The sequence below is a fragment of the Heteronotia binoei genome, unplaced genomic scaffold (assembly GCF_032191835.1).
Source record: "Heteronotia binoei isolate CCM8104 ecotype False Entrance Well unplaced genomic scaffold, APGP_CSIRO_Hbin_v1 ptg001774l, whole genome shotgun sequence".
In the NCBI taxonomy this organism is placed as follows: Eukaryota; Metazoa; Chordata; class Lepidosauria; order Squamata; family Gekkonidae; genus Heteronotia; species Heteronotia binoei.
In genome coordinates this window covers 870-27,163 of record NW_026800397.1, presented here as the reverse complement: position 1 = coordinate 27,163, position 26,294 = coordinate 870, and the positions used below count along the sequence as shown (strand labels likewise).

The window sequence follows — 26,294 nt, the reverse complement described above, 5'->3', positions numbered from 1 at the left end:
TGGGGAAAGAATATTAGGAAGTTTGTCAAATCTTACGAGTTCAGCAAAATTCTCACCGGGGTGGGGTGGGGTTGAACAATGGAGCCCAGAAGCAGGTATGGGGATGGGGTAAGAAAGAGAACATTTTAGAGCCTCAAAATAAGGCCTGCTTTGGAGAGTCAACACCCCCCAGGCGCCCTCTCTGTTGACCGACAGCACCTCAGTCTTGAGTTTCAGTTTCTTGGTTGTCATCTCTTCTAGAGGCAGTGTTGGGATGGGTCCAGGATCCTGGGCCTTTAATACCAGTTTGATGGGATTCTCCACCCTCCCTCCACCATGAAAACCTTCAGCTATCCATCCCCACCCTTCCAGACTCCATTTAAAGGGTTTTTTTCTCCTGGCTAGTTGGCAACCATGACAAAATGGGGTTTCTTCCCTCTGGGGAAGAGGGCTGCTGGAGGAAACTTGGAGCAGGATCCAGAAGACCATCGGGAGCTGGATGTGGGAACTTGAGGCAAGGGAGAAATGGAAAAGGAGGATTGGATACAGCAGAAGAATTGGGCTCATTCCGTGGGACTGGAGAGAGCCCAGGGCAGAACAGACCCCAAGGGGAGTATGGAACCTTGTCACTGATAACGCCAGGATCAAACCTGGCATATTCCGCAGGCGGGCAACCCTCCCACAGTGTGTGGGGGAAGAACTGAACTCTGTCCTCCCCAGCTTCAGGCAAGATCCTCACCAGGAATCAACCCCCCCCCACACAAACATCTGAGAAGCATCCAGCTCCTGGAACCCAGAGCCCAAGCTGCTGGCTGTCCTGTTCTCCCCTCCCTTCCCCAGCAGAACTTCGGCTCTCCCAGGGGAGGAAAGAACACAATGGGGGGGCTGGAACCCCCATTTCCTGTCTCCAGGAAGGGGTCTGACATCACGGAGGCTTCCTTCTGCGCCTTAACCCCTTGGCTCCCACACGGCCACCCACCCGCATCTCTCCCACTCCCTTTGCCTCCTCCTGGGACTCCCCAGCCCTACCATGGGGCACCCCACAGTCCCTGGCCCCCCCCCCTGAAATGCCGCTCAGCAGTCAGAAGTCTCACCGATGCAGCTCTTCCCAGCATCAAAGGCGCTGGAGCTTCTCCTACTGATCTTCAGCCTGCCCTGCCAGCTATTAAAGACAGTGTTACAATGGATTTTTATTGCACCGTCTGCTGGACTGATTCCCATAGGATATAATGGAAAATTGATCCGTATCTGGGGCTCAGGGGGGCGGCTGATTTTTTGAGGTAGAGGCACCAAATTAGCAGCATAGCATCCAGTTCCTCGCCCCAAAACCCTCTCCAAGTTTCAAAAAGATTAGACCAGGGGGTCCAATTCATTGAGCCTTCCCTTCACAGCCGATTCAGATCCAGCCACTTTGGAGTGTGTGTGTGTGTGTGTGGGGGGGAGCAAAATGTACCCCAGGTACCAGGCCTTGGCTGGGGCAACCTGCTAGGGAAGCCCCAGCGTCTCCATGAACCCTTCAATGCTATCATATCCTTCTTGAGGTGCGGCGACCAGAACTGCACACAGTACTCCAAATGAGACTGCACCATCGATTTATACAGGGGCATTATGATACTGGCTGATTTGTTTTCCGTTCCCTTCCTAATAATTCCCAGCATGGCGTTGGCCCTTTTTGATTGCAAGTCAGTGTGCTGTATATTCTTAAGCCTCTCGGACCCAGAGCACGCCAGCAGATACGCCTCCCCACCCCAGCAAGGACGAGGCCACAGAGCGGAGAATGCCACTTTTTTTTTTTTACTCGTGCATAAAGAGTTTCTACTTCTTCTTGGAGACGCCGACGGTTCTGCCACGGCGGCCGGTGGTTTTGGTGTGCTGACCCCTGACCCGCAGGCTGAAAGGGGGGAAAAAAGGGGGGGGTCAACAGAGAGCAAACGAACAGAAGGGCCACGTCCCGTGCCATCAGCCCCCCCCCCTCCACCGTTCCCGTTCTCACCCCCAGAAGTGACGCAGCCCTCGGTGGGCCCGGATCTTCTTCAGACGCTCCAAGTCCTCACGCAGCTTGTTATCCAGCCCGTTGGCTAAGACCTGCGAAAGGGGCAGGGAGCGGGAGGCTTCAGCAGAGGAGAAGGACACAGCCCCCGAATGCCCACAGCCAGCCCGAGGCGGATTCTTTGCCCGGGGGTGAGAGACCACTGCCCACTCTCAGGAGCTTCCGAGGAGAGAGCACCAGACAAAGCCCTTAGAATGCTCCCCACCCCAAATCGACTCCCCACCTGGGCTCAGCGTTTCACCCCCCCCCCAAAAAAAGTTGAATGTACCCAGCTTGCTCGGCCTTTCCCCGGACAGCCCGGCCTTCGAGCCTGCCCCGGGAACTCTCACCTGGCTGTACTTCCCGTCCTTGACGTCCTTCTGCCGGTTGAGGAACCAGTCGGGGATCTTGTACTGGCGGGGGTTCTGCATGATGGTGATGACACGCTCCACCTGCAGGGGGCAGCAGAGACCACCGTGAGCGAGAGGCCGTCTGGCCCGAGCTACAACCACGGAAGCCTGGCTGGGCTCCTCTGGGAAGGGAAAGCAGGGAGGGAAGGGGCCCTGGAACCAGGCAAGCTTCCGACTCATCCCTGAGAGGATCCCCTCTCTTGGACCACTTCCTCCTGCCAGCGCTCCAGGCCCCTGAAAGTCCACAGAGACGTTTGCCCATGCGCACTGCTTAAACCAGGGGCAGACTTCCGGAACACTCTGTCTTGACATGTGCTCAGAACGTCAGTGAGAAAGATGCCAAATCCCGCCCCAATAGGCAATGGCTCTCCAAAGACTCAACAAGACAAGAGAATCAACGTGTACTAGAATAATATATCTGACAATATAAAGAATCCTAGAGTTGGAAGGGACCTCTGGGGTCATCTAGTCCAACCCCCTGCAATGCAGGAAACTCACAAACCCCTCCCCCTAAATTCACAGGATCCTCATTGCTGTCAGAGGGCCATCTGGCCCCTGTTTAAAAACCTCCAGGGAAGGAGAACCCACCACCTCCCAAGGAGGAAGCCTGTTCCACTGAGGAACTGCTCTAACGGTCAGGAATCCTAGAGTTGGAAGGGACCTCCAGGGTCATCTAGTCCAACCCTCTGCACAACGCAGGAAACTCACAAATACAATCCCCTAAATTCATAAGATCTTCCTTGCTGTCAGCTGGCCTTCTAGCCTCTGTTGAAAAACCGCCAAGGAAGGAGAGCCCACCACCTCCCGAGGAAGCCTGTTCCACTGAGGAACCGCTCTAATGGTCAGGAATCCTAGAGTTGGAAGGGACCTCCAGGGTCATCTAGTCCAACCTTCTGCACCATGCAGGAAACTCAGAAACACCTCCCCCCTAAATTCACAGGATCCTCATTGCTGTCAGATGGCCATCTAGCCTCTGTTGAAAAACCTCCAAGGAAGGAGAGCCCACCACCTCCCAAGGAGGAAGCCTGTTCCACTGAGGAACCGTTCTAACGGTCAGGAAGTTCTTCCTAATGTTGAGCCGGAAACTCTTTTGGTTTAATTTCAACCCACTGGTTCTGGTCCTCCCTTCCGGGGCCACAGAAAACAATTCCACGCCATCCTCTATAGGACAGCCCTTCAAGGACTTGAAGATGGTGATCCTATCACCTCTCAGCCGCCTCCTCTCCAGGCTATATATCACCACATGCTAGAATAAGATATCTGACAACTCTGTGAGAGGATGAAGGCTTTGCTCCTGTGTTACTACTTCGAGTGGTGATTCTCTTCAGATTTGCATCTCTTGACCTAGAAAAAACTTGTAAGCACCCTTATATCGCCAAGGCCGATTGCAGTCTACACAGGCACTGATAATGTATCGACTTGCTAACACTTTTCGAAACAGGAAGGACATCGGACCCCTGTTTTCAAACCGAACTTTCACGTTGATATATATTGGACTCTATACATGTTTTGTTATATTTTTAAGGCTGTTTGCTTAAAAATACTGGAGAGCCAGTTTGGTGTAGTGGTTAAGTGTGCGGACTCTTATCTGGGAGCACCGGGTTTGATTCCCCACTCCTCCACTTGCACCTGCTAGCATCGCCTTGGGGCAGCCATAGCTCTGGCAGAGGTTGTCCTTGAAAGGGTAGCTGCTGGGAGAGCCCTCTCAGCCCCACCCACCTCACAGGGTGTCTGTTGTGGAGGAGGAAGGGAAAGGAGATTGTAGGCTGCTCTGAGACTCTGTCCTTGAAAGGGCAGCTGCTGGGAGAGCCCTCTCAGCCCCACCCACCTCACAGGATGTCTGTTGTGGAGGAGGAAGGGAAAGGAGATTGTAGGCCGCTCTGAGCCTCTGTCCTTGAAAGGGCAGCTGCTGGGAGAGCCCACTCCAGCCCCACCCACCTCACAGGGTGTCTGTTGTGGAGGAGGAAGGGAAAGGAGATTGTAGGCTGCTCTGAGACTCTGTCCTTGAAAGGGCAGCTGCTGGGAGAGCCCTCTCCAGCCCCACCCACCTCACAGGGTGTCTGTTGTGGGGGAGGAAGGGAAAGGAGATTGTAGGCTGCTCTGAGACTCTGTCCTTGAAAGGGCAGCTTCTGTGAGAGCCTTCTCAGCTTCACCCACCTCACAGGGTGTCTGTTGTGGGGGAGGAAGGCAAAGGAGATTGTAGGCCGCTCTGAGACTCTGTCCTTGAAAGGGCAGCTTCTGTGAGAGCCTTCTCAGCTTCACCCACCTCACAGGGTGTCTGTTGTGGGGGAGGAAGGCAAAGGAGATTGTAGGCCGCTCTGAGACTCTGTCCTTGAAAGGGCAGCTTCTGTGAGAGCCTTCTCAGCTTCACCCACCTCACAGGGTGTCTGTTGTGGGGGAGGAAGGCAAAGGAGATTGTGAGCCGCTCTGAGACTCTTCGGAGTGGAGCGCGGGATATAAATCCAATATCTGCATCTTCTTCTTTAAACCCAAATTGCACTAAGCTATTATTAATTAAAATACCTACATGGTATGTTGTTTAGAAAACTAACCACACTTGCACACGTTTATTAAGAATACACAGACTTTCATCGACAAATTGTCAGGTATATTATTCTAGGATGTGGTGATTCTCTTGTTTTGTTGTGTTCTCCCCACCATGTTTAAATTCCTTGTTTTCCTGGTTTTCTCTAGGGACTCCGGCAGACAGAGGCCTTTCCCGGAGGCCCTTTCATGGGAATGATGTCAGAGACAGAACAGGGGACCTGCTGCAGGCCAGTCCAAAGAAGGGCACTGCCTTGAAATATGACCCTTCACCTGCACAGTGGAGGCACTCTGCCCTCCCCATCCCCCCCAAATCTGCCAAAATCTTCTCTGTGATAACCAGGCAAGGACCCTCTTTTGCTCAATCAGCCAAAGACCTTTTGCTGACTGCCCATCCCCCACCGCTATACAGAAGACAGTTCCTCCCCTAAAAAGTACCTGCACATTAATTCGTGCCCAGATGTCCCCCCTCGAGGAGAATCACTTAAAAGGAAATAATAATTATTGTATAAGAGCCCCGTGGCGCAGAGTGGTAAAGCTGCAGTACTGCAGTCCTAAGCTCTGCCCACGACCTGAGTTCGATCCCCGGCGGAAGCTGGGTTTTCAGGTAGCCGGCTCGAGGCTGACTCAGCCTTCCATCCTTCCGAGGTCGGTCAAAGGAGTCCCCAGCTTGCTGGGGGGAAAGCGTAGATGGCTGGGAAAGACAATGGCAAACCAGACCGTAAAAAAGTCTGCCATGAAAACGTTTTGAAAGCAACGTCACAACAGAGTTGGAAATGACTGGTGCTTGCACAGGGGACCTTTCCTTGTTATAGTATAGCCAGGAGATCCTGTCTGACAGCCAGAAGTCCTGGCTCTTTTAGCGTTATGCACCACTAGGCGGGTGAACTAGGCTGGTTTTTAAGGCAAGAGACATTTTGGAGGCGGTTTTGCCACTGCCTGCCTTTGCATCACAACGGCCCTCCTTCCTTCCACAATGAGCTCCCCTTTCTTGGAGGTTTTTAAAGAGAGGCTGGATGGTATCTGACAGCAATGAAGATCCTGTGAATTTAGGGGGAGGTGTTTGTGAGTTTCCTGCATTGTGCAGGGGGTTGGACTAGATGACCTTGGAGGTCCCTTCCAACTCTAGGATTCCTGACCGTTAGAGCAGTTCCTCAGTGGAACAGGCTTCCTCCTCGGGAGGTGGTGGGCTCTCCTTCCTTGGAGGTTTTTCAACAGAGGCTAGATGGCCATCTGACAGCAATGAGGATCCTGTGAATTTAGGGGGAGGGGTTTGTGAGTTTCCTGCATTGTGCAGGGGGTTGGACTAGATGACCCCGGAGGTCCCTTCCAACTCTAGGATTCCTGACCGTTAGAGCAGTTCCTCAGTGGAACAGGCTTCCTCCTCGGGAGGTGGTGGGCTCTCCTTCCTTGGAGGTTTTTCAACAGAGGCTAGATGGCCATCTGACAGCAATGAGGATCCTTTGAATTTAGGGGGAGGGGTTTGTGAGTTTCCTGCATTGTGCAGGGGGTTGGACTAGATGACCCTGGAGGTCCCTTCCAACTCTAGGATTCCTGACCGTTAGAGCAGTTCCTCAGTGGAACAGGCTTCCTCCTCGTGAGGTGGTGGGCTCTCCTTCCTTGGAGGTTTTTAAACAGGGGCTAGATGGCCCTCTGACAGCAATGAGGATCCTGTGAATTTAGGGGGAGGGGTTTGTGAGTTTCCTGCATTGTGCAGGGGGTTGGACTAGATGACCCTGGAGGTTCCTTCCAACTCTAGGATTCCTGACCGTTAGAGCAGTTCCTCAGTGGAACAGGCTTCCTCCTTGGGAGGTGGTGGGCTCTCCTTCCTTGGAGGTTTTTCAACAGAGGCTAGATGGCCATCTGACAGCAATGAAGATCCTGTGAATTTGGGGGGAGGCGTTTGTGAGTTTCCTGCATTGTGCAGGGGGTTGGACTAGATGACCCTGGAGGTCCCTTCCAACGCTAGGATTCTGTGACCCTGGTATTCCTTGCAGGCTGCCCTTCCAAATACTAGCCAGATCTCTGCTTAGCTTCCAAGATCTGACCATGCTGGGCGTTCCAGGAGAGGGCAAGGAAAAGGGGTGGGGGGGCTCTTACCTCATCTTCAGTGAGCTCCCCGGCTCTCTTGGTCAAGTCAATGTCTGCCTTCCTCAGCACCACATGGGCGTAACGCCTGCCCACACCCTGTGGGGAACAGAAGCCGAAAGATGAGCAGGGGAGTAGGGGCTTGTTCAACTGGGTGTTAGGAAGGCCCCCTTCCCCAAATACAAGGCCCCACAGGCTTCTCCACCAGCACTGGTCAACCTGAAGAAAACGCCAGCACCCTCCCCACCTCCTCTTCCACTTCACTTATTGTTATTATTTATTTATTCATTAAATCTCCATTCTGCCCTTTCCCTAAAGTCCAGGGCAGATTAAGACAATAAATCAATAACCGGATATAAAAACACATAATGCAAAAAAGTAATAAAATAAGACATCAGCCGTTCATAAATAATCAATACAACATTGCAGGGGTGGCCAACGGTAGCTCTCCAGGTGTTTTTTTGCCTACAACTCCCAGCAGCCCCAGCCGTTGGCCACGCTGGCTGGGGCTGATGGGAGTTGTAGGCAAAGGAAACATCTGGCGAGCCACCGTTGGCCACCCCTGCAATACAGAGAAGCGAGTGGGGTGCACCAGTTTCAGGAAGGAGAGAATGCCGTTTGGTCCTAGCAGGGCGGGGATGGGGGGGCGGCACCCAGCTTTCCTGGCTCCCTCCTTGTAGCATCGCAGCCCGAGTAGCAGAAGCATCCTGGCACTGGAATGACAGCCCCCAGGGTGGAATGACAGTCCATAGGAAGAGAATCTGTGCTGGGGCTGGAAAGGCAGGTCACACAGTTGAATGGTAACCCCTGGGAATTGGCTCAGTGCTCTGGGACTGAAATTACAGGACGCAGAGTGGAATGACCGCTCCTGGGATGAGCAGAACTGTTCTAGGACTGGAATGACAGTCCCCATAGTAGAATGAAGAAGATATTGGATTTCTATCCCGCCCTCCACTCCGAAGAGTCTCAGAGCGGCTCACAATCTCCTTTCCCTTCCTCCCCCACAACAGACACCCTGTGAGGTGGGTGGGGCTGAGAGGACTCTCACAGCAGCTGCCCTTTCAAGGACAACCTCTGCCGGAGCTATGGCTGACCCAAGGCCATTCCAGCAGGTGCAAGTGGAGGAGTGGGGAATAAAACTCTGTTCTCCCAGATAAGAGTCCGCACACTTCACCACTACACCAAACTGGCTCCTGAGATCAGAATCTGCGCTCTGTAACTGGAATGGTGCCTGTGATTCCAGCTGATTCCAAACACCCCACCTCTTCATCGGTGCACTGAAACAGACAAAGGCCTCCCGGAACAAGACTGACTTGCAAGTCCTGTGCAAGCCCGGCCGGCAAGGCTTCCTGCCAAGACGGGGCCAATGCAGAAAAGGCCCTTGTCCTGGTGGCAGCCCAGCAGATCTCTTGGGGACCCAGGAGCCAAAGGGGGTTAACCGTGAGAGCTCCAAGTCCCTCAGACGTGGCAGCCGCAGACCGTTTAGGGCTTTGAAAGGTGTCTGGAAACAGACAGGCAACCAGTGTAGCTGCAGCAGCTCAGCAGCTCCCACCCTGCCGCCTTGGAGCATCTGCCAACGAACACTGTGTGCCTTGGGCAGCATGCCAACACCTGGCCTCAAGTGGCTGGCGAGGAGACACTCCCTGTGGCTCTGGGATCCCAGCCCAAACGCAGCTGCGTCTCAGGAACTGGCGGGAGTGCCTGGATGAGCGATCGAGGCAGACGCAACATGGCGCTCGGAGCGGGTCGGCTTGGGAGCGGAGAAGCCAGGCTGCGGCAAGGAGGGAGCCAGGACCAAACGGCATTCTCTCCTTCCCCCCCTACGCCCTTCAGTGAGATCTCCCCACACAGGAAGGACCGCAAAAGCAGACGTTCGATCTGTTGCTGTGACAAAGTGCCAAAGGACATTCAACCACACGAGCCAGAATTTCTTGAGCTTCTTTACTTAGAATTTGTTCTTTCCTTTCCTCTTCTTGATCTACCTTTTTTTTTTCTTTTACTGTGCTAGTCGTGGTCCACACCTAATAGTAATTACCTAAGAGTAACTTTGGAATAATTTGGAGTGGAGAGCCAGTTTGGTGTAGTCGTTAAGTGTGCAGACTCTTATCTGGGAGAACCGGGTCTGGTTCCCCACTCCTCCGCTTGCAGCTGCTGGAATGGCCTTGGGTCAGCCAGAGCTCTCTTCTCTGGGAGAACCGGGTTTGATTCCCCACTCTTCCACTTGCACCTGCTGGAATGGCCTTGGGTCTGTCAGAGATCTCTTATCTGGGAGAACTGGGTTTGATTCCCCACTCCTCCACTTGCAGCTGCTGGAATGGCCTCGGGTCAGCCAGAGCTCTCTTATCTGGGAGAACCGGGTTTGATTCCCCACTCCTCCATTTGCAGCTGCTGGAAAGGCCTTGGGTCAGCCATAGCTCTGGCAGAGGTTATCCTTGAAAGTGCAGCTGCTGATAGCCCTCTCAGCACCACTCACCTCACAGGGCGTCCGTTGTGGGGGAGGGAGATAAAGGAGATTGTAAGCCGTTCTGAGACTCTTTGGAGTGGAAGGCGGGATATAAATCCAATATCATCATCTTCTTCATCTGTGTAGACTATAGCTAGTTAAACGCTCAAATCAAGAGATGTATCGATAGACATATCAATACCTTATTACTATTTTCTTCTTTTATAGCAATATATGTTTCTCTTGATTGTCTATGACTTGATACAAGAATTATTGCTTTAATTTTAACTTTGCGTAGATCCTGACCTCTCTCCATGGAAAGAGATACTGTTTTAAATTAGTCATCGTATCTTGTTGCGTCTCAGCGGCCCCGTGGCGCAGAGTGGCAAAGCAGCAGCACTGCAGTCTGAACTCTCTGCTCACGACCGGAGTTCGATCCCAGTGGAAGCTGGATTCAGGTAGCTGGCCCAAGGTTGACTCAGCCTTCCATCCTTCCGAGGTCAGTAAAATGAGGACCCAGTTTGCTGGGGGGAAAGCGTAGAGGACTGGGGAAGGCAATGGCAAACCACCCCGTCAAAAGCCTACTGTGAAAACGTTGTGAAAGCAACGTCACCCCAGAGTCGGAAACGACTGGCGCTTGCACAGGGGACCTTTCCGTTCCTTGTTGCATCTATATAACTATGTCCTTCTGGGATATTTATTATATGTATGGAAGTATCTGTGACTGTATTAATTTGTTTCCGTAATTGTATATTCATATTTATATTGATGCTTATTTACTTCAAAACTACTCAAAATATGAAAAGGTACAAAGTGCCAGCAGAAGGCAGCCACCCCAGCCTCTAAGGTCGCTCAGCACCAGCCCCCCCCCCCACTGGCCCCTCCCTGACCTTGATGGCCGTGATGGCGAAGGCGATCTTCCGCCGCCCATCGATATTGGTGTTGAGGACTCGGAGGATGTGCTGGAACTTCTCTGGGATCACGAGAGACTGTGGGAAAGAAGGGACCAGGCCAGCTCAGCAAACACAAGAAAATACTGCAATCCCCGCTCAAGCGTCTGTGCCAAGGGCTTGTAAACTACCACCCTCCGGTGCCCCTGGGCTCACTTGCTTGAGCCACCTAAATCCAGACTTCCCCACATGGTATTCAACACATGTCAAGACAATCCTCAGTATTACCCCGTGGAAAGCAGGGGGGGGGACCCCAAAGGAACTGCAGGGAGCATCTCATTTTCTTCTGTATCCTCCCCCCCCATTTCTTCTTTTCCTTCCCTACCTGCCTCTATCGCCCCTCCCCTCTCCCTGCTTCCTTCTCTTCTTCCTACTCACCAGATACCCCACCCCAAACCCACATTGGTCAATCCCTAGTGCCCGTCATAAATCAATTTAAGATTTTGATCAGAGGCATGCAAATATTCTTACAAAGCTTCATAATCTCTCGTAAACCAACCGCCAGTGTAGATGAAGAAATAGTAATTTATTATCTTTGTAACTGCAAACACGGGCTGCTTTTGAGCCTTGGAAGTTTGCTTTGGGCGTTCAATGAGTTATCAAGATGGAAGTCTAGTCTGCCTGCTAAGCATCCGCATATCTCCTTAGGAACCATGGGTTTTACTCAGGACATCAAAAGACCCCTGCTGAGTCAGACCAGTGAGGGTCCATCTAGTCCAGCCTCCTGTCTCACACAGTGGCCAACACGGCATGGAGGCCGAGGCCTTCCCCTGATGCTGCCTCCTGACTCTGGGATTCAGAGGTTGACTGCCTAGCATTTTGTCTCCCCGTGCACAACTTTATATCCCCCCTCTCAGCAGTCATAATCAAGATGGTTTTGCTTAAATATAAAGCAAAGAATGATAATTTGGGGAGGGACGGTGGCTCAGTGGCAGAGCATCTGCTTGGGAAGCAGAAGGTCCCAGGTTCAATCCCCGGCATCTCCACAAAAGGGTCCAGGCAAATAGGTGTGAAAAACCTCCGCTTGAGACCCTGGAGAGCTGCTGCCGGTCTGAGTAGACAAGACTGACTTGGATGGGCCGACAGTCTGATTCAGTAGAAGGCAGCTTCATATGTTCAATTTGTTATATAATAATTTGGCATTTTCCATGTCACAAAGTTTATGTTAGCATCCAAATACACCTTTTTTGTTTGCTACAGAAATGGTTTTCTGCCTTCAGTGTTTATTTTTTTCCCTACCTCTTCAGCGGGCAACAATTAAGTCCTTGCGCTGCAATAGCAAAGGCCACACTTTGTGATTTTTTTTTCCCCTTAACAATTTGGCACACCTGCAGTTTTCCTTGTAAGACACTTGTACTCCTAAAATTGCACAAACACAAATTCCCGTTCCCATAAATACAAGAATTTTATGCACCAAGTTGTAAATCCCAAATCTCCTCCTGGCTTCAAAATTCCTAGGAAACCTCTTAAACCCCAGGCAAGAAAGGAAACTATACCTGGACCGAGCCCGTTGAGGGAAGAGCGGGTTATAAATAAAGAATAACCAATCAATATCCCGTCTTCACGTTTCGCTAGCGCACACAATGGGGACACAAACTCATTCCTGTCCAAAGAAACTCCTCTCTTTCTGGAAGAGCTGCCTTACTGAACTCAAGGCCGACCAGTGCCCAGGGCTTGCACACACAACAACCCTGAAAGGCTGGCTGCGCTAAGAAGTCAGTCTACTGGCTCATAGACAAGGCGGTCCCTCCCAGCACATCATGGCCCCTCCGGCCAATGGGGGCTGCTGAAGAGCACCAACCTTCACCAGCCTTTGAGCGCTTCCCTCCTCCCCTCATTGGGCAGCGCTGAAATGTCCCCCCCCCCCAGGGCTGTTGCAAGGTTCAAAAAGCCGGGCCTATAAATGGCTTTGCACATTTTGACTGAAAGACAAAAAAACTGCTATCCCCTTAAGAGCTACCAAGCAGGCAGAAATCCACCAGGGCAGCATTCACCCTCCCCTTCAGAGCTACTAAAGATTACAAATGGAAAAATTTCCAAAAGAAGATAGGACTTTAATCTGGTACTTGCTCTCAGCTGCTAGGACATTGTATGCGCAGTTGTGGAAGCAAGAAAAAATACCAGAGAAATGGGATTGGATTGTAAAAGTTATGACATGGAGTGAAATGGACAAATTAACAAGAATATTAAGAGACTATGATTTGGAAGTTTTTAAGACGGAGTGGAAAAAGTTTAGAAGATATGTAGAAAAAGAGTGGAAAATAAAAGGACATTCGACAATTTTTTGATAATGATTAAGTTTTAAAAAGAAGAATATAATTTTTTGTTTTAATAGTTAAGGGTACCTTTAAATATTTGCTTTTTAAGTATATAACACTGGGGGGGGGGTCAAGTAACGGGGGGGGGGGGGGGAGGGGGGTAGAAAGTAATATATGGGGTAGATAAAAGAAGTTTTTAAAGATGTAAGATATAGATTACCCTATGTTACCAATAAAATTGTTTTAACATGAAGAGGCAAAAATGATCCAGCATGGCAGCAATTTCCCCTCCCCTTAACAGCTACCAAGAAGGTAGAAACCCACCAGGGCAGCATTTCTCCCCTCCCCTTCAGAGTTACTAAAGAGACAAAAATGATCCAGCAGGGCAGCAATTTCACTTCCCCCTTAACAGTTACCAAGCAGGCAGAAATCCACCAGGGCAGCATTCTCTCCTCTTAGTAGCTACCAAGAAGGTAGAAATCCACCAAAAAGGTAGATATCCACCAGGGCAGCATTCCATCTCTTAAGAGCTCCCAAACAGGTAGAAATCCACCAGGGCAGCATTTCTCCCCTCCCCTTGGCAGCCACCAAGGAGGCAGAAATCCACCAGGGCAGCATTCCACCTCCTAAGAGCTCCCAAACAGGCAGAAATCCACCAGAGCAGCATTTCCCCATCCCATAACAGCTACCAAACAGGTAGAAATCCACCAGGGCAGCATTCCATCTCTTTAAGAGCTCCCAAACAGTCAGGAATCCACCAGGGCAGCATTTCTCCCCTCCCCTTAGCAGCCACCAAGGAGGTAGATATCCACCAGGGCAGCATTCCACCTCCTAAGAGCTACCAAACAGGCAGAAATCCACCAGAGCAGCATTTCCCCTCCCCATAACAGCTACCAAACACGCAGAAATCCACCAGGGCAGCATTTCTCCCCTCCCCTTAGCAGCCACCAAGGAGGTAGAAATCCACCAGAGCAGCATTCCACCTCCTAAGAGCTCCCAAACAGGCATAAATCCACCAGAGAAGCATTTCCCCGTCCCATAACAGCTACCCAGCAGGCATAAATCCACCAGGGAAGCCACCCCCCTCCACCTCCAGCTGCGGGTCTCCCAGGCACGGCAGAAGCAGCGCGGGCAAAGGGATCGCCGCCCCCGGGCCTGGGGGAGCCGGTCGGGAGGCCAATACCCGGCCAGGCAGAAGGCTCCAGCGGCCCCCTCCGGGCCAGAGCCCCCGCCTTCCCTCTCCCCGCGACGCCTGAGGCGGATGGCGGCGGATTCCCTCCGGTCCCCCCTCCCGGGCCTCCACCTACCATGGCTGCGGCCTCCCCTCTCGCTGCAGCGCTAACCGGAAAAGGAAGTCGGCCGGCGCCGCAGTCTAGTTATACATCCCACCCACTGAAGGACAACTTCCGGCCTTCTGGAACCAATCTTAGACTCTTCCGGTTTAGACTCGTTGGCACTTCCGGTATGGTGGAAAAGGCTCCATGCTTGTATAACGTTCTTATGGACTTGTGCGCTGTCCTAAAACGTCCGTATGGAAAACAAGGAACAACAAATAAAGTTCCGGGAAGATTATAACCCGGCGTCAAGACGAATTTGAATCCAGTTCCGACCTTGCCTAGAATGGGATTTTCCCCTTTCCTTTGGAGCTCCAACGAGGATGGAGCTTCCACCTTTCCCTTCCCTGAGAAAGCTCAATTTCTAATAGCCACTTCCGCCCTGTCCTCACTGACACCGCGGGGCATTCTGGGACATGTAGTCCCACTCCTTTGTTTAGCCTTCCAATCGGAAGTTCCTTTTCGGGAGCTTCCGGATGTCGTCGAGGACGAGGGAACCGGGGACGGAGCCATGATGGCCGCCGCCGGTCCCGAGGAGGAACGGCGAAGGCAGCAGCTGCGGCCGAACGAGATGGAGGACGAGGAGGTGGCGGCGGGCGGAGCGGTGAGGGCCACGCACCTGCCCCACTTCCGGTCCCTGGGATGCCCCCACTTCCGGTCCCTGCAGAAGAATGGGAGAGGGGTGGGAACCAGCTGTTGCAAAACGGGCAGGGGGGCGGGTGGTCTGTCCTGGCTGAAGGAGGGGTCCAGGGCAGCGGCTTATTCCAGGCTGCATGCCTGCATGAAATATTCTGTTTTAAAGTTTTAACTGTTTAAATATTTAATTGTTTTATACCTGAAATTGTTTAAATTTTATGTTGATTAATTGTTGGAAGCCGCCCTGAGCCATCCGTGGGAAGGGCGGGATATAAATCCCAAATAAATAAATAATGCGCGCAAAAGCTCAGGGGCCATTTTGCAGGAAAAAGAGGTGCCGGAGCTCATTAGCACAACTCATTTGCATCTACCCCAACCCCCCTGACTTCACTGGAAGGTGGGCTAAATCCCATCAGCTCAGCATCTCCCTTGAAATGCTTCTTGGAGTATAACTGCCGTAATGAAGCCTCACTCCCATGATACTTTTAAATTGATTTCAAAGTATGTGGCCACAGGGGCATGATGAAGATTTCCATCTGTCCAGGTCTTGAATTCAGCAGGAGCTCACAGGAGTGCAGCTCTTGAACTTTCTGAGGTTTCCCCCTCCTTCTCCTCTCCGCCTACTTCGCCCATTGAATAGTAGGTGCAGCTGCATAAGAATCCCTGGATTAGGAGAGCAGGCAACCAGCCAGCCACCTGGGGCTTTGCCACACCCCCAGCAGCCCTCATTAACTCCTGGAGAAGTCCATGCCACCCTTTCTCCACTTTTTATGTGATTTTGGACAGCAGGTGGTTTTTCTGGCCTTTTGACTGTGGGGGGGTGGGTTTGTCAAGGAGAGCCCCAGGTGAGCGAGGCCTGCTTGGGCTGGCTGGATCTCTAGCCAGCCCAAGCAGGCACTGCTCCCCCGGGGCTCTCCTTTCTTGTGTCGGGTTGCTTTTGGTTGGTGGGGGGCAGCATATTGCTAACGAGTTATGCTAATGTGCCCCACCGCCTGTTTTTCTACAAAATGATCCCTGCATCTGTCTACTTTCTATGTTTTAGTTATTTCCCCGGGTTTTTTTTTTTGTGGGGGAAAATATTAGAAAGTTTGTCAAATCTTAAGAGTTCAGCAAAATTCTCACAGGGGGCTTGAACAACGGAGCCCAGAAGCAAGTATTTTTTGAGGGGGAGGGGAGTAAGAAAGAAAAGGCACAGTGCAGTTTAGGCGTTGTGCAGCTCCGCTCCTGTGAGCTCCTGCCCAAAATGAGGCCTGCAAAAGCTTATCCCTTGAATAAAACTTGGTGAGTCTTAAAGGTGCCCCTGGACACCTGAATCTGCCCACCTGAATCTGTCTTCAGCGAATGCTGCGGTTTCTGTCTACCCCCCAAATTCCCAGGAATTCCCCAACCCAGAGTTGGAGCTTGGAAGTATTTACAATGGAAAATAGATTTGTGGTATCTAGATGTTTTACCTGTCTGTTGTCTAAATGCCCCGTGGCGCAGAGTGGTAAAGCAGCAGTACTGTGATCTGAACTCTCTGCTCACGACCTGAGTTCTATCCCAGCGAAAGCTGGTTCAGGTAGCCGGTCCAAGGTTGACTCAGCCTTCCATCCTTCCGAGGTGGGTAAAATGAATACCCAGCTTGCTGGGGGGGGAGGGGAAGTGGAAAAGACTGGGGAAGGCAATGGCAAACCTCCCCGTAAAGTCTGCCGTGAAAACTTTGTGAAAGCAACGTCACCTCAGAGTCGGAAACGACTGGTGCTTGCACAGGGGACCTTTCCTTTTCTGTCTAAATGGAAGGGCAGTGGGTGGGTAAAAGGGGGAAGGGAGACAGAGGATGGCTCATCTGAAGAGCAATTGAGACAGGGCCTGCCTCCCGGAGAGCCAGTTTGGTGTAGTGGTTAAGTGTGCAAAGTCTTATCTGGGAGGACCAGGTTCGATTCCCCACTCCTCCGCTTGCATCTGCTGGGTGACTTTGAGCAAACCACAGTTCTCTCAGAGCTGTTCCTCTTAAGAGCAGTTTCTGTCAGAGCTCTCTCAGCCCCACCTACCTCACAGGATGTCTGTTGTGGGGAGAGGAAAGGAAGGGAGATTGTAAGCCACTCTGAGACTCCCCAGTGAAGAAGGCGAAAAGTAGCTTTACGTTGCCACCAATTTATGGTGACCCCTGTGGTACTTTCAAAATAAGAGATGTTCAGAGGTTTGCCATTGCCTGTCTCTGAGGAGGGACCGCGGACTTCCTTGGGGGGTTTTCCATCCAAGTACCAACCAAGGCCTGCTTAGCTTCTGAGATCTGACAAGATGTGGCTACTCAGGGCCAACCAGGTCACTTTAGGATCACCCTCAACCCTCTTTCTCATCTTGCTTTTGAATCTTTTCTCCCTTTCCCACAATACAAGAACTGGTGAACACGCCATGAAATCTATGAGCGGTAGGCTTAGGACACACAAAAACAAGTGCTCCTTCACCCAAAGAGTCAGTATCACATGAAATTCAGTACCTGGCATAGACGGCTTCGAGAGGGGATTGGGTAAACATACAGAGCAGAGGTCCTTCAGTGGCTATTGGCTTGCTCCAACATGGCTTCTGTTATCATCTTATGTCTGGGGCAGTGATGTCCTGTATTCCTGGTGCTTGGGGAGCAACATTGGGAGGGCTTCTCTCAATGGAGAGCCAGTTTGGTGTAGTGGTTAAGTGTGCGGACTCTTATCTGAGAGAACCGGGTTTAATTCCCCACTCCTCCTCTTGCAAATGCTGGAATGGCCTTGGGTCAGCCATAGCCCTGGCAGAGGTTGTCCTTGAAAGGGCAGCTGCTGTGAGAGCCCTCTCCAGCCCCACCTACCTCACAGGGTGTCTGTTGTGGGGGAGGAAGGTAAAGGAGATTGTGAGCCGCTCTGAGACTCTTCGGAGTGGAGGGCGGGATATAAATCCAATATCTTCATCTACCTCGCAGGGTGTCTGTTGTGGGGGAGGAAGGGAAAGGAGATTGTGAGCCCCTCTGAGACTCTTCGGAGTGGAGGGCGGGATATAAATCCAATATCTTCATCTACCTCACAGGGTGTCTGTTGTGGGGGAGGAAGGTAAAGGAGATTGTGAGCCTCTCTGAGACTCTTCGGAGTGGAGGGCGGAATATAAATCCAATATCTTCATCTACCTCGCAGGGTGTCTGTTGTGGGGGAGGAAGGTAAAGGAGATTGTGAGCCTCTCTGAGACTCTTCGGAGTGGAGGGCGGGATATAAATCCAATATCATCTTCTTCTTCTTCTTCTGGAGGGCTGCTGGTGGACCTCCTGGCGGCCCCTGGGTGCTGGACTGGAGAGGCCACTGGCCCAACCCAATATGGCTTCTTGTGTGTTCTTATATCTGTGGCAGTGATGCTCTGTCTTCTTGGTGCTTGGGGCAGGGTGGGGGGGAGCAATAGTGGGAGGGCTTCTGGAGTTCTGGCCCCTGGGTTTTGGCCGCCGTGTGACACAGAGTGTTGGACTGAATGGGCCATTGGCCTGACCCAACACGGCTTCTCTTGTTTCCCCTTCTTTTTCGTGTCACCTCTCCCTCCCCCACCCTTCAAGGGAGGGTTTAATCCTGACTCATCTCCCTGTTCCCACCCCCCCCCCCCGCCTCCTAACAGGGTCACGGTGAGGAGACGCTACAATTGAACCTGGGTGATCTGGACCTGACCTCTGAGGAGTTCATCTTGGACGAAGTGGACAGTGAGTTCTCCTCTCCCTTTTCTGCCCACCTGTGATGTGTTTTTGCAAGGCTGGCTGGGCCCAAGAGAGGTCTGGGGACGGCTGCCGATCCTCAGGTAGCTAGGAGATAACCGTGCTAACGAACCACAAATCTCACAACAGTAACGCTGCGTAAACGCACTTCTAAGTAAGCGTTTATATCACAGAGACAAGCAATTGCTGATACTTCTTTATGAACATACATTAGATAACAAAAATGACGTGCAAAATCAATTTATATACATCAACTCGTAAAAGGCGTGGTCCACTGACTAACACAGACCCAAAAGTCCATATTTTGCCATGTCGGTATCGAAGGTAGCAGTTCTCTTAAGCGGCCATAGCCGCAAATAGTAATTCTCTTTTTGGAGAACTGACAGTGCGGTTTGTAAGTAGTTGGCCAGCAACTTGGCATCTGGTGAAGAAAGGTTACAACGCTTGGGGCTCTTTAGCTTGGAGAAACGTCGACTGCGGGGTGACATGAGAGAGGTTTACAAGATTATGCATGGGATGGAGAAAGTAGAGAAAGAAGTACTTTTCTCCCTTTCTCACAATACAAGAACTCGTGGGCATTCAATGAAATTGCTGAGCAGCCAGGTTAAAACGGATAAAAGGAAGTACTTCTTCACCCAAAGGGTGATTAACATGTGGAATTCACTGCCTCAGGAGGTGGTGGCGGCTGCAAGCACAGCCACCTTCGAGAGGGGATTGGATAAAAATATGGAGCACAGGTCCATCAGTGGCTATTAGCCACAGTGTGTGTGTGTGTGTGTATATTGGCCACTGTGTGACACAGAGTGTTGGACTGGATGGGCCATTGGCCTGATCCAACAGGGCTTCTCTTATGTTCTTATGTGACACAGAGTGTTGGACTGGATGGGCCATTGGCCTGATCCAACAGGGCTTCTCTTATGTTCTTATGTGACACAGAGTGTTGGACTGGATGGGCCACTGGCCTGATCCAACAGGGCTTCTCTTATGTTCTTATGTGACACAGAGTGTTGGACTGGATGGGCCATTGGCCTGATCCAACAGGGCTTCTCTTATGTTCTTATGTGACACAGAGTGTTGGACTGGATGGGCCACTGGCCTGATCCAACAGGGCTTCTCTTATGTTCTTATGTGACACAGAGTGTTGGACTGGATGGGCCATTGGCCTGATCCAACATGGCTGTTCTTATGTAGTTTCTGAGCCCTGGCTCCAGGTTTGAATTACTATTTGCGGCTATGGCCGCTTAAGAGAACTGCTACCTTGGATACTGACATGCATTTTGAATGTATTGAGTTGAGGTTTCAGAAAGAGTAATTTTTGTCAGAAGAAGAGTTGCCATCGAAACATGACTTTACCGGAATCGTGTCACGATACTACTAATTTTGAAGTTACTTTTTCTGAAGTTCTTATGAGTCTCCTGGCTCCGCCAACAAAGTCTCCCGGCTCCGCCCCAAAGTCTCCCGGCTCCGCCCCCAAAGTCTCCCGGCTCCAGCATGGCCAATGGCTGGGGCTGATGAGAGTTGTAGGCAAAAAAACATCTGGAGAGCTACCATTGGCCACGCCTGCTCTATAGGACAGCCTTTCAAGTACTTGAAGATGGTGATCCTATCACCTCTCAGCCGCCTCCTCTCCAGGCTAAACATCCCCAGCTCCTTCAACCTTTCCTCAGAGGACTTGGTCTCCAGACCCCTCACCATCTTCGTCACCCTCCTCTGGACCCGTTCCAGCTTGTCTATATCCTTCTTAAAATGTGGTGCCCAAAACTGAGCACAAGACTCCAGGTGAGGTCTTACCAGAGCAGAGTAAAGCGATACCATCACATCACGCGATCTGGACACTGTGCTTCTGTGGATACAGCCCGAAATCGCATTGGCCTTTTTAGCCACCGCATCGTTATCAATCATTCATTATCTCTTTCAGTCCACATCCAAGCCAACCTGGAAGACGCGCTGGTGCAAGAAGCCTTGAAGACGGTGAGCACCAAGGGGATCTACGGGGCGGGTGGAGGGAGCGGGGCTGCTTGGCTGGGGCCACGGTGACCGCCCTCCCTTTGGTCTTGCAGGGGGTGGACCTCAGGCAGTACTCCAAGCAGGTGGAGCTGGAGCTGCAGCAGATCGAGAACGCCTCCATCAAGGACTGTATCCTTCGCAGCTGAGGAGGCAGGAGGGGGGAAGGAGGGAATCGGCTTTGGGTGAGGAGCTGCTTTGTCCAGAAGCCACGCCAAGAGGGGTGTGTGTGTGTCACTGTCTGCCAAACCAGACACTCTCCCCCCCCCAGGCCACAGCCAGGGTTTCAGGTTTGGTAGGGCTCATGACCAGGTTTTTTTGTTTATGGTGATGATGATACTGGATTTCTACCCCACCCTCCACTGCGAATCTCAGAGTGGCTCACAATCTCCTTTTAATTCCTCCCCCACAACAGACACCCTGTGAGGTGGCTGGGGCTGAGAGGGCTCTCACAGCAGCTGCCCTTTCAAGGACAGAGTCTCAGAGTGGCCTACAATCTCCTTTCCCTTCCTCCCCCACAACAGACACCCTGTGAGGTGGCTGGGGCTGAGAGAGCTCTCCCAGCAGTTGCCCTTTCAAGGACAGAGTCTCAGAGTGGCCTACAATCTCCCTTACCTTCCTCCCCCACAACAGGCACCCTGTGCGGTGGGTGGGGCTGGAGAGAACTCTCCAGAAGCTGCCCTTTCAAAGACAGAGGCTCAGAGCGGCCTACAATCTCCTTTCCCTTCCTCCCCCACAACAGACACCCTGTGAAGTGGGTGGGGCTGAGAGAGCTCTCCCAGAAGCTGCCCTTTTAAGGACAGAGTATCAGAGTGGCCTACAATCTCCCTTCCCTGACACTCTGACACTCTGCGATGAAGAGTGAAGTGTGGGGTATAAATCCAATATCATCACCATCACCTCCTCGCGTTATTTGTCCAGGAGCTCAGCCTCGGCCTGGGTCTCCCCATGGCGTGTGGTTTGGGTGGGGCCCATCCTCTCTGTGCCGGGGGGGGGGAGGCGTCCCTCTGCACTCCTCCCCAGCAGCGCTTCTCCTTAGCGGCCTTATCCAGACATCAAGGAGAGCAAGAACATTGCCTCTTTGCACACCCAGATCACGGCCTGCGACGCCGTCCTGGAGGTGAGTGCGCCCGTAGTGCTTGGAGGTCCCTCCTGGGTGGGTTTCCTGGCCACTCCCCTGCTCTCCAGCTGCCTCTTTCTGTGCAGCGCATGGAGGCCATGCTGAGCTCCTTCCAGTCAGACCTGAGCAGCATCAGCTGCGAGATCCAGACGCTGCAGGAGCAGTCGGTGGCCATGAACGTCCGGCTGCGCAACCGCCAGGCCGTCCGGGGCCGCCTCTCCCAGCTGGTGGACGAGCTGGTGGTGCCCAATCTCATGATCAGGTGGGTGGGGCCCGGGGGGGGCGGGCTGGAGGGGGAGGAGCCCAGAAAGCCAAGGAGGGAATTGATGGCGTCCTTCGGCTCAAGAGCAGACTCCCAAGTCAGTCGGCAGCCTCCTCCACAGCTTGCAAGCTTCAGGAGAGCGGCTGGCTCAGATCTTGCTTAATGTAAGAGCCGCCTAGGATAAATGTCAGGTGTGTGAGGAAGGAAGGAAGGAAGGAAGGAAGGAAGGAAGGAAGGAAGGAAGGAAGGAAGGAAGGAAGGAAGGAGGGAGGAAGGAAAATAGATGGGGAGGAAGGAAGGAAGGAAAGGAGGGAGGAAGGAAAGGAGGAAGGAAGGAGGAAGGAAGGAAAATAGATGGGGGAGTGAGGGAGGAAGGAAGGAAAATAGATGGGGAGGGAGGAAGGAAGGAAGGAAGGAAAGGAGGGAGGAAGGAAAGGAGGGAGGAAGGAAAGGAGGAAGGAAGGAAAATAGATGGGGGAAGGAGGGAGAGGTGGAGGGAGGAAGGAAGGAAAGAAAGGAAGGAGGAAGGAAAGAAGGAAGGAAAATAGATGGGAGAGGGAGGGAGGAAGGAAGGAAAATAGATGGGGGAGGGAGAGGAAGGAAGGAAGGAAAGGAGGGAGGAAGGAAGGAAAATAGATAGGGGAAGGAGGAAGGAAGGAAGGAAAGGAAGGAAGGAAGGAAGGAAAATAGATGGAGGGACAGAGAGGGAGCAAGGAAGGAAGAAAGGAAAAATGGAAGGAGGAAGGAAGGAAGGAAAATAGATGGGGGAGGGAGGGAGAGGGGGAGGGAGGAAGGAGAAAAGGAAGGATGGAAGGAAAGACGGGAGGGAGGAAGGAAGGAAAATAGATGGGGAGGGAGGGAGAAGGGGAGGAAGGAAGGAAGGAGGAAGGAAGAAAGGAAGGAAGAAGGGATGGAAGGAAGGAAGGATGGAAGGAAGGATGGAAAATAGATGGGGAGGGAGAGGTGGAAAGAAAGCAAACTTGCTGGCTTGGCTTGGCAAAGTGATTGAAAGAGAGACCTGCCTTCTCCAAGCTGGCCAGTGGGGCGTTGGGGGCTTTGAGAGCGGCACAATATATGCGAAAGAGCCACACGTGGCTCCTGAGCCACATTTTGGCCTCTCCTCCAGGAGATGAGTCTCCTCCCTCTGCCTCTGAATGAGGATGATGCCACCGGCCTGCTTTGTAGGGTTGTTGTATGTTCTGGTTTTGTGCTCCTTTCCCGAAGTGCTTGAAAAATGTCAAAAGTGTGGTAGAAATGCCGTGAAAGGTTCCCATGTCTCATTGGGGGGGGGGGGGGAATGGCAGGGGAGAGTTGAGAGAGGGAGGGGAGTTTGGCTTGGCAGAGAGCCAGACCGGAGTCCTTGTGTCAGTGTTGCCAGCCTCCAGATATGAAGGAAAAGAAAAAGTGTGAATTAAATTACTATGCAAATCAAACAATTTTATTGAGAAAATTGCAAACACCTTTACTCCAATAAAGAAATCTAAATAAATCCGCGGGGATGGAGAACATCCAGTTCCTTTGCAAGCACATCCATACATCCATAGCTCTCTTATCTGGGAGAACCAGGTTGGATTCCCCACTCCTCCACCTGCAGCTGCTGGAATGGCCTTGGGTCAGCCAGAGCTCTCTTATCTGGGAGAACTGGGTTGGATTCCCCACTCCTCCACTTGCAGCTGCTGGAATGTCCTTGGGTCAGCCATAGCTCTCTTATCTGGGAGAGCCGGGTTTGATTCCCCCCTCCTCCACTTGCAGCTGCTGGAATGGCCTTGGGTCAGCCAGAGCTCTCTTATCTGGGAGAACCGGGTTTGATTCCCCCCTCCTCCACTTGCAGCTGCTGGAATGGCCTTGGGTCAGCCAGAGCTCTCTTATCTGGGAGAACCGGGTTTGATTCCCCCCTCCTCCACTTGCACCTGCTGGAAGGGCCTTGGGTCAGCCATAGCTCTCTTATCTGGGAGAACCGGGTTTGATTCCCCCCTCCTCCACTTGCACCTGCTGGAAGGGCCTTGGGTCTTTCCAGCAGGTGCAAGCGGAGGAGTGGGGAATCAAACCGGGTTCTCCCAGATAAGAGAGCTATGGTTGACCAAAGGCCATTCCAGCAGCTGCAAGTGGAGGAGTGGGGAATCAAACCCGATTCTCCCAGAAAAGAGTCCGCACACTTAACCACTACACCAAACTGGCTCTCACATGATGTGTGTGAAAAGAGCCACACTTTGGCCACCCCTGCTCTGGGGATCTCCCAACCTGGATTTGGCCACCCGGTTTCATATTGAGACCCTTCCTGGGAGTCGGGAGGGGCGAGGGGCCGGGCCGGGGGCTGCGCTTGTCCTCTTGGCTCCGGTGGGCTCCAGCGGCTCAGCCCCGTCTTCCTCCCCTCCAGCACCATCCTGGAGACGCCGGTGACCGAGCAGGGCTTCCTGGAGCAGCTGCACGAGCTGAACAACAAGATCAACGCGGTGAAGGAGCAGGCCTTCCGGGAGACCATGGCCTGCGCTGACGTGGCCGACGTCCTAGACAAGCTGAAGGCCAAGGTGAGCCAATGGGAAGCCCCCCTCTCGCAGGATTGGCTGGTGTCTCTCTCCGGGGGGAGTGGCCTGTGGCAGAGGAACCTCCTTCTCATTGCCTCCGAGGGCAGGCTGCGACGATGGGTCAGGTGCGCCCTCTCGTGATCATGAGACCCTTCCCTCTCTCTCGAGGTCTCATGTGGGGCCCTTCTCCTCTAGGAGGGCAGTTGTAGGGCAGAGCCCTGGGGGGGGGGGTAGTGAGCCAGAGGAGGGCGACAAAGATGGGGAGGGGTCTGGAGACCGAGTCCTATGAGGAAAGGCTGAAGGAGCTGGGGATGTTCAGCCTGGAGCGGAGGCGGCTGAGAGCTGATAGGATCACCATCTTCAGGTCCTTGAAGGGCTGTCATAGAGACTGGCTGATGGCTGGGGCTGATGGGAGCTGTAGGCAAAAAACATCTGAAGAGCTACCGTTGGCCACCCCGAGTAGAGGATGGTGTGGAATTGTTTTCTGTGGCCCCGGAAGGTTGGAGCAGAACCAACGGGTTGAAATGTGGAATTCGCTGCCACAGGAGGTGTTTGCGGCTACAAGCATAGACAGCTTCAAGAGGGGATTGGATAAAAATATGGAGCAGAGGTCCATCAGTGGCTATTAGCCACAGTGTGTGTATGTGTGTGTGTGTGTGTGTGAGAGAGAGAGAGACACAGAGTGTTGGACTGGAGGGGCCATTGGCCTGATCCAACATGGCTTGGAGAGCCAGTTTGGTGTAGTGGTTAAGTGTGCGGACTCTTATCTGGGAGAACCGGGTTTGATTCCCCACTCCTCCACTTGCACCTGCTGGAATGGCCTTGGGTCAGCCATAGCTCTCGCAGAGTTGTCCTTGAAAGGGCAGCTGCTGTGAGAGCCCTCTCCAGCCCCACCCACCCCACAGGGTGTCTGTTGTGGGGGAGGAAGGTAAAGGAGATTGTGAGCCGCTCTGAGACTCTTCGGAGTGGAGGGCGGGATATAAATCCAATATCATCATCATCATCATCATCATCATCATCATCATCATCATCATCATCATCATCATCATCATCATCATCATCATCATCATCATCTTCTTCTTCTTCTTCTTCTTCTTCTTCTTCTTCTTCTTCTTCTTCTTCTTCTTCTTCTTCTTCTTCTTCTTCTTCTTCTTCTTCTTCTTCTTCTTCTTCTTCTTCTTCTTCTTCTTCTTCTTCTTCTTCTTCTTCTTCTTCTTCTTCTTCTTCTTCTTCTTCTTCTCCTCCTCCTCCTCCTCCTCCTCCTCCTCCTCCTCCTCCTCCTCCTCCTCCTCCTCCTCCTCCTCCTCCTCCTCCTCTTATGTTCTTATGTGACACAGAGTGTTCTTATGTGACACAGAGTGCTGGACTGGAGGGGCCATTGGCCTGATCCAACAGGGCTTCTCTTATGTTCTTATGTGACACAGACTGGAGGGGCCATTGGCCTGATCCAACATGGCTTCTCTTATGTTCTTATGTGACACAGAGTTTTGGAGTGGATGGAGGGGCCATTGGCCTGATCCAACATGGCTTCTCTTATGTTCTTATGTGACACAGAGTTTTGGAGTGGATGGGCCATTGGCCTGATCCAACATGGCTTCTCTTATGTTCTTATGTGACACAGAGTGTTGGACTGGATGGGCCATTGGCCTGATCCAGCATGGCTTCTCTTATGTTCTTATGTGACACAGAGTGTTGGACTGGATGGGCCATTGGCCTGATCCAACAGGGCTTCTCTTATGTTCTTATGTGACACAGAGTGTTGGACTGGATGGGCCATTGGCCTGATCCAGCATGGCTTCTCTTATGTTCTTATGTGACACAGAGTGTTGGACTGGATGGGCCATTGGCCTGATCCAGCATGGCTTCTCTTATGTTCTTATGTGACACAGAGTGTTGGACTGGAGGGGCCATTGGCCTGATCCAACAGGGCTTCTCTTATGTTCTTATGTGACACAGAGTGTTGGACTGGAGGGGCCATTGGCCTGATCCAACAGGGCTTCTCTTATGTTCTT

At 52.3% G+C, this 26,294-nt stretch overlaps 2 protein-coding genes across 2 annotated transcripts; one reads left to right on the top strand and one right to left on the bottom strand.

Moving 5' to 3' along the window:
- Positions 1-1,752: 1,752 nt before the first annotated feature.
- On the bottom strand, positions 1,753-14,394 carry LOC132565871 (small ribosomal subunit protein uS13). The gene is made up of 6 exons (XM_060230534.1): positions 14,009-14,394; positions 10,384-10,482; positions 7,063-7,149; positions 2,359-2,460; positions 1,973-2,064; positions 1,753-1,870 (listed from the first exon to the last, which is right to left on the bottom strand). Exons 1-6 carry the CDS (start codon positions 14,009-14,011, stop codon positions 1,795-1,797), a joined length of 459 nt encoding a protein of 152 aa, XP_060086517.1. The 5' UTR covers positions 14,012-14,394; the 3' UTR covers positions 1,753-1,794.
- On the top strand, positions 14,010-24,407 carry LOC132565870 (vacuolar protein sorting-associated protein 52 homolog; the record flags this gene model as incomplete). Its single annotated transcript, XM_060230533.1, has 8 exons — positions 14,010-14,163; positions 14,476-14,639; positions 18,278-18,359; positions 20,290-20,342; positions 20,432-20,507; positions 21,428-21,495; positions 21,582-21,757; positions 24,135-24,407. Coding segments are annotated over exons 1-8 (1,046 nt in total), but the record flags the coding sequence as incomplete, so codon positions are not given.
- Between the last annotated feature and the right edge of the window lie 1,887 nt (positions 24,408-26,294).

Excerpts from the sequence above, each read along its gene's own strand:
- LOC132565871 (XM_060230534.1), bottom strand. Across the intron at positions 2,065-2,358 it reads AGGACGGGAAGTACAGCCAG|GTCTTAGCCAACGGGCTGGA; the intron begins GTGAGAGTTCCC and ends CCCCTTTCGCAG. Across the intron at positions 1,871-1,972 it reads GGGCTGCGTCACTTCTGGGG|CCTGCGGGTCAGGGGTCAGC; the intron begins GTGAGAACGGGA and ends CCCCCCTTTCAG.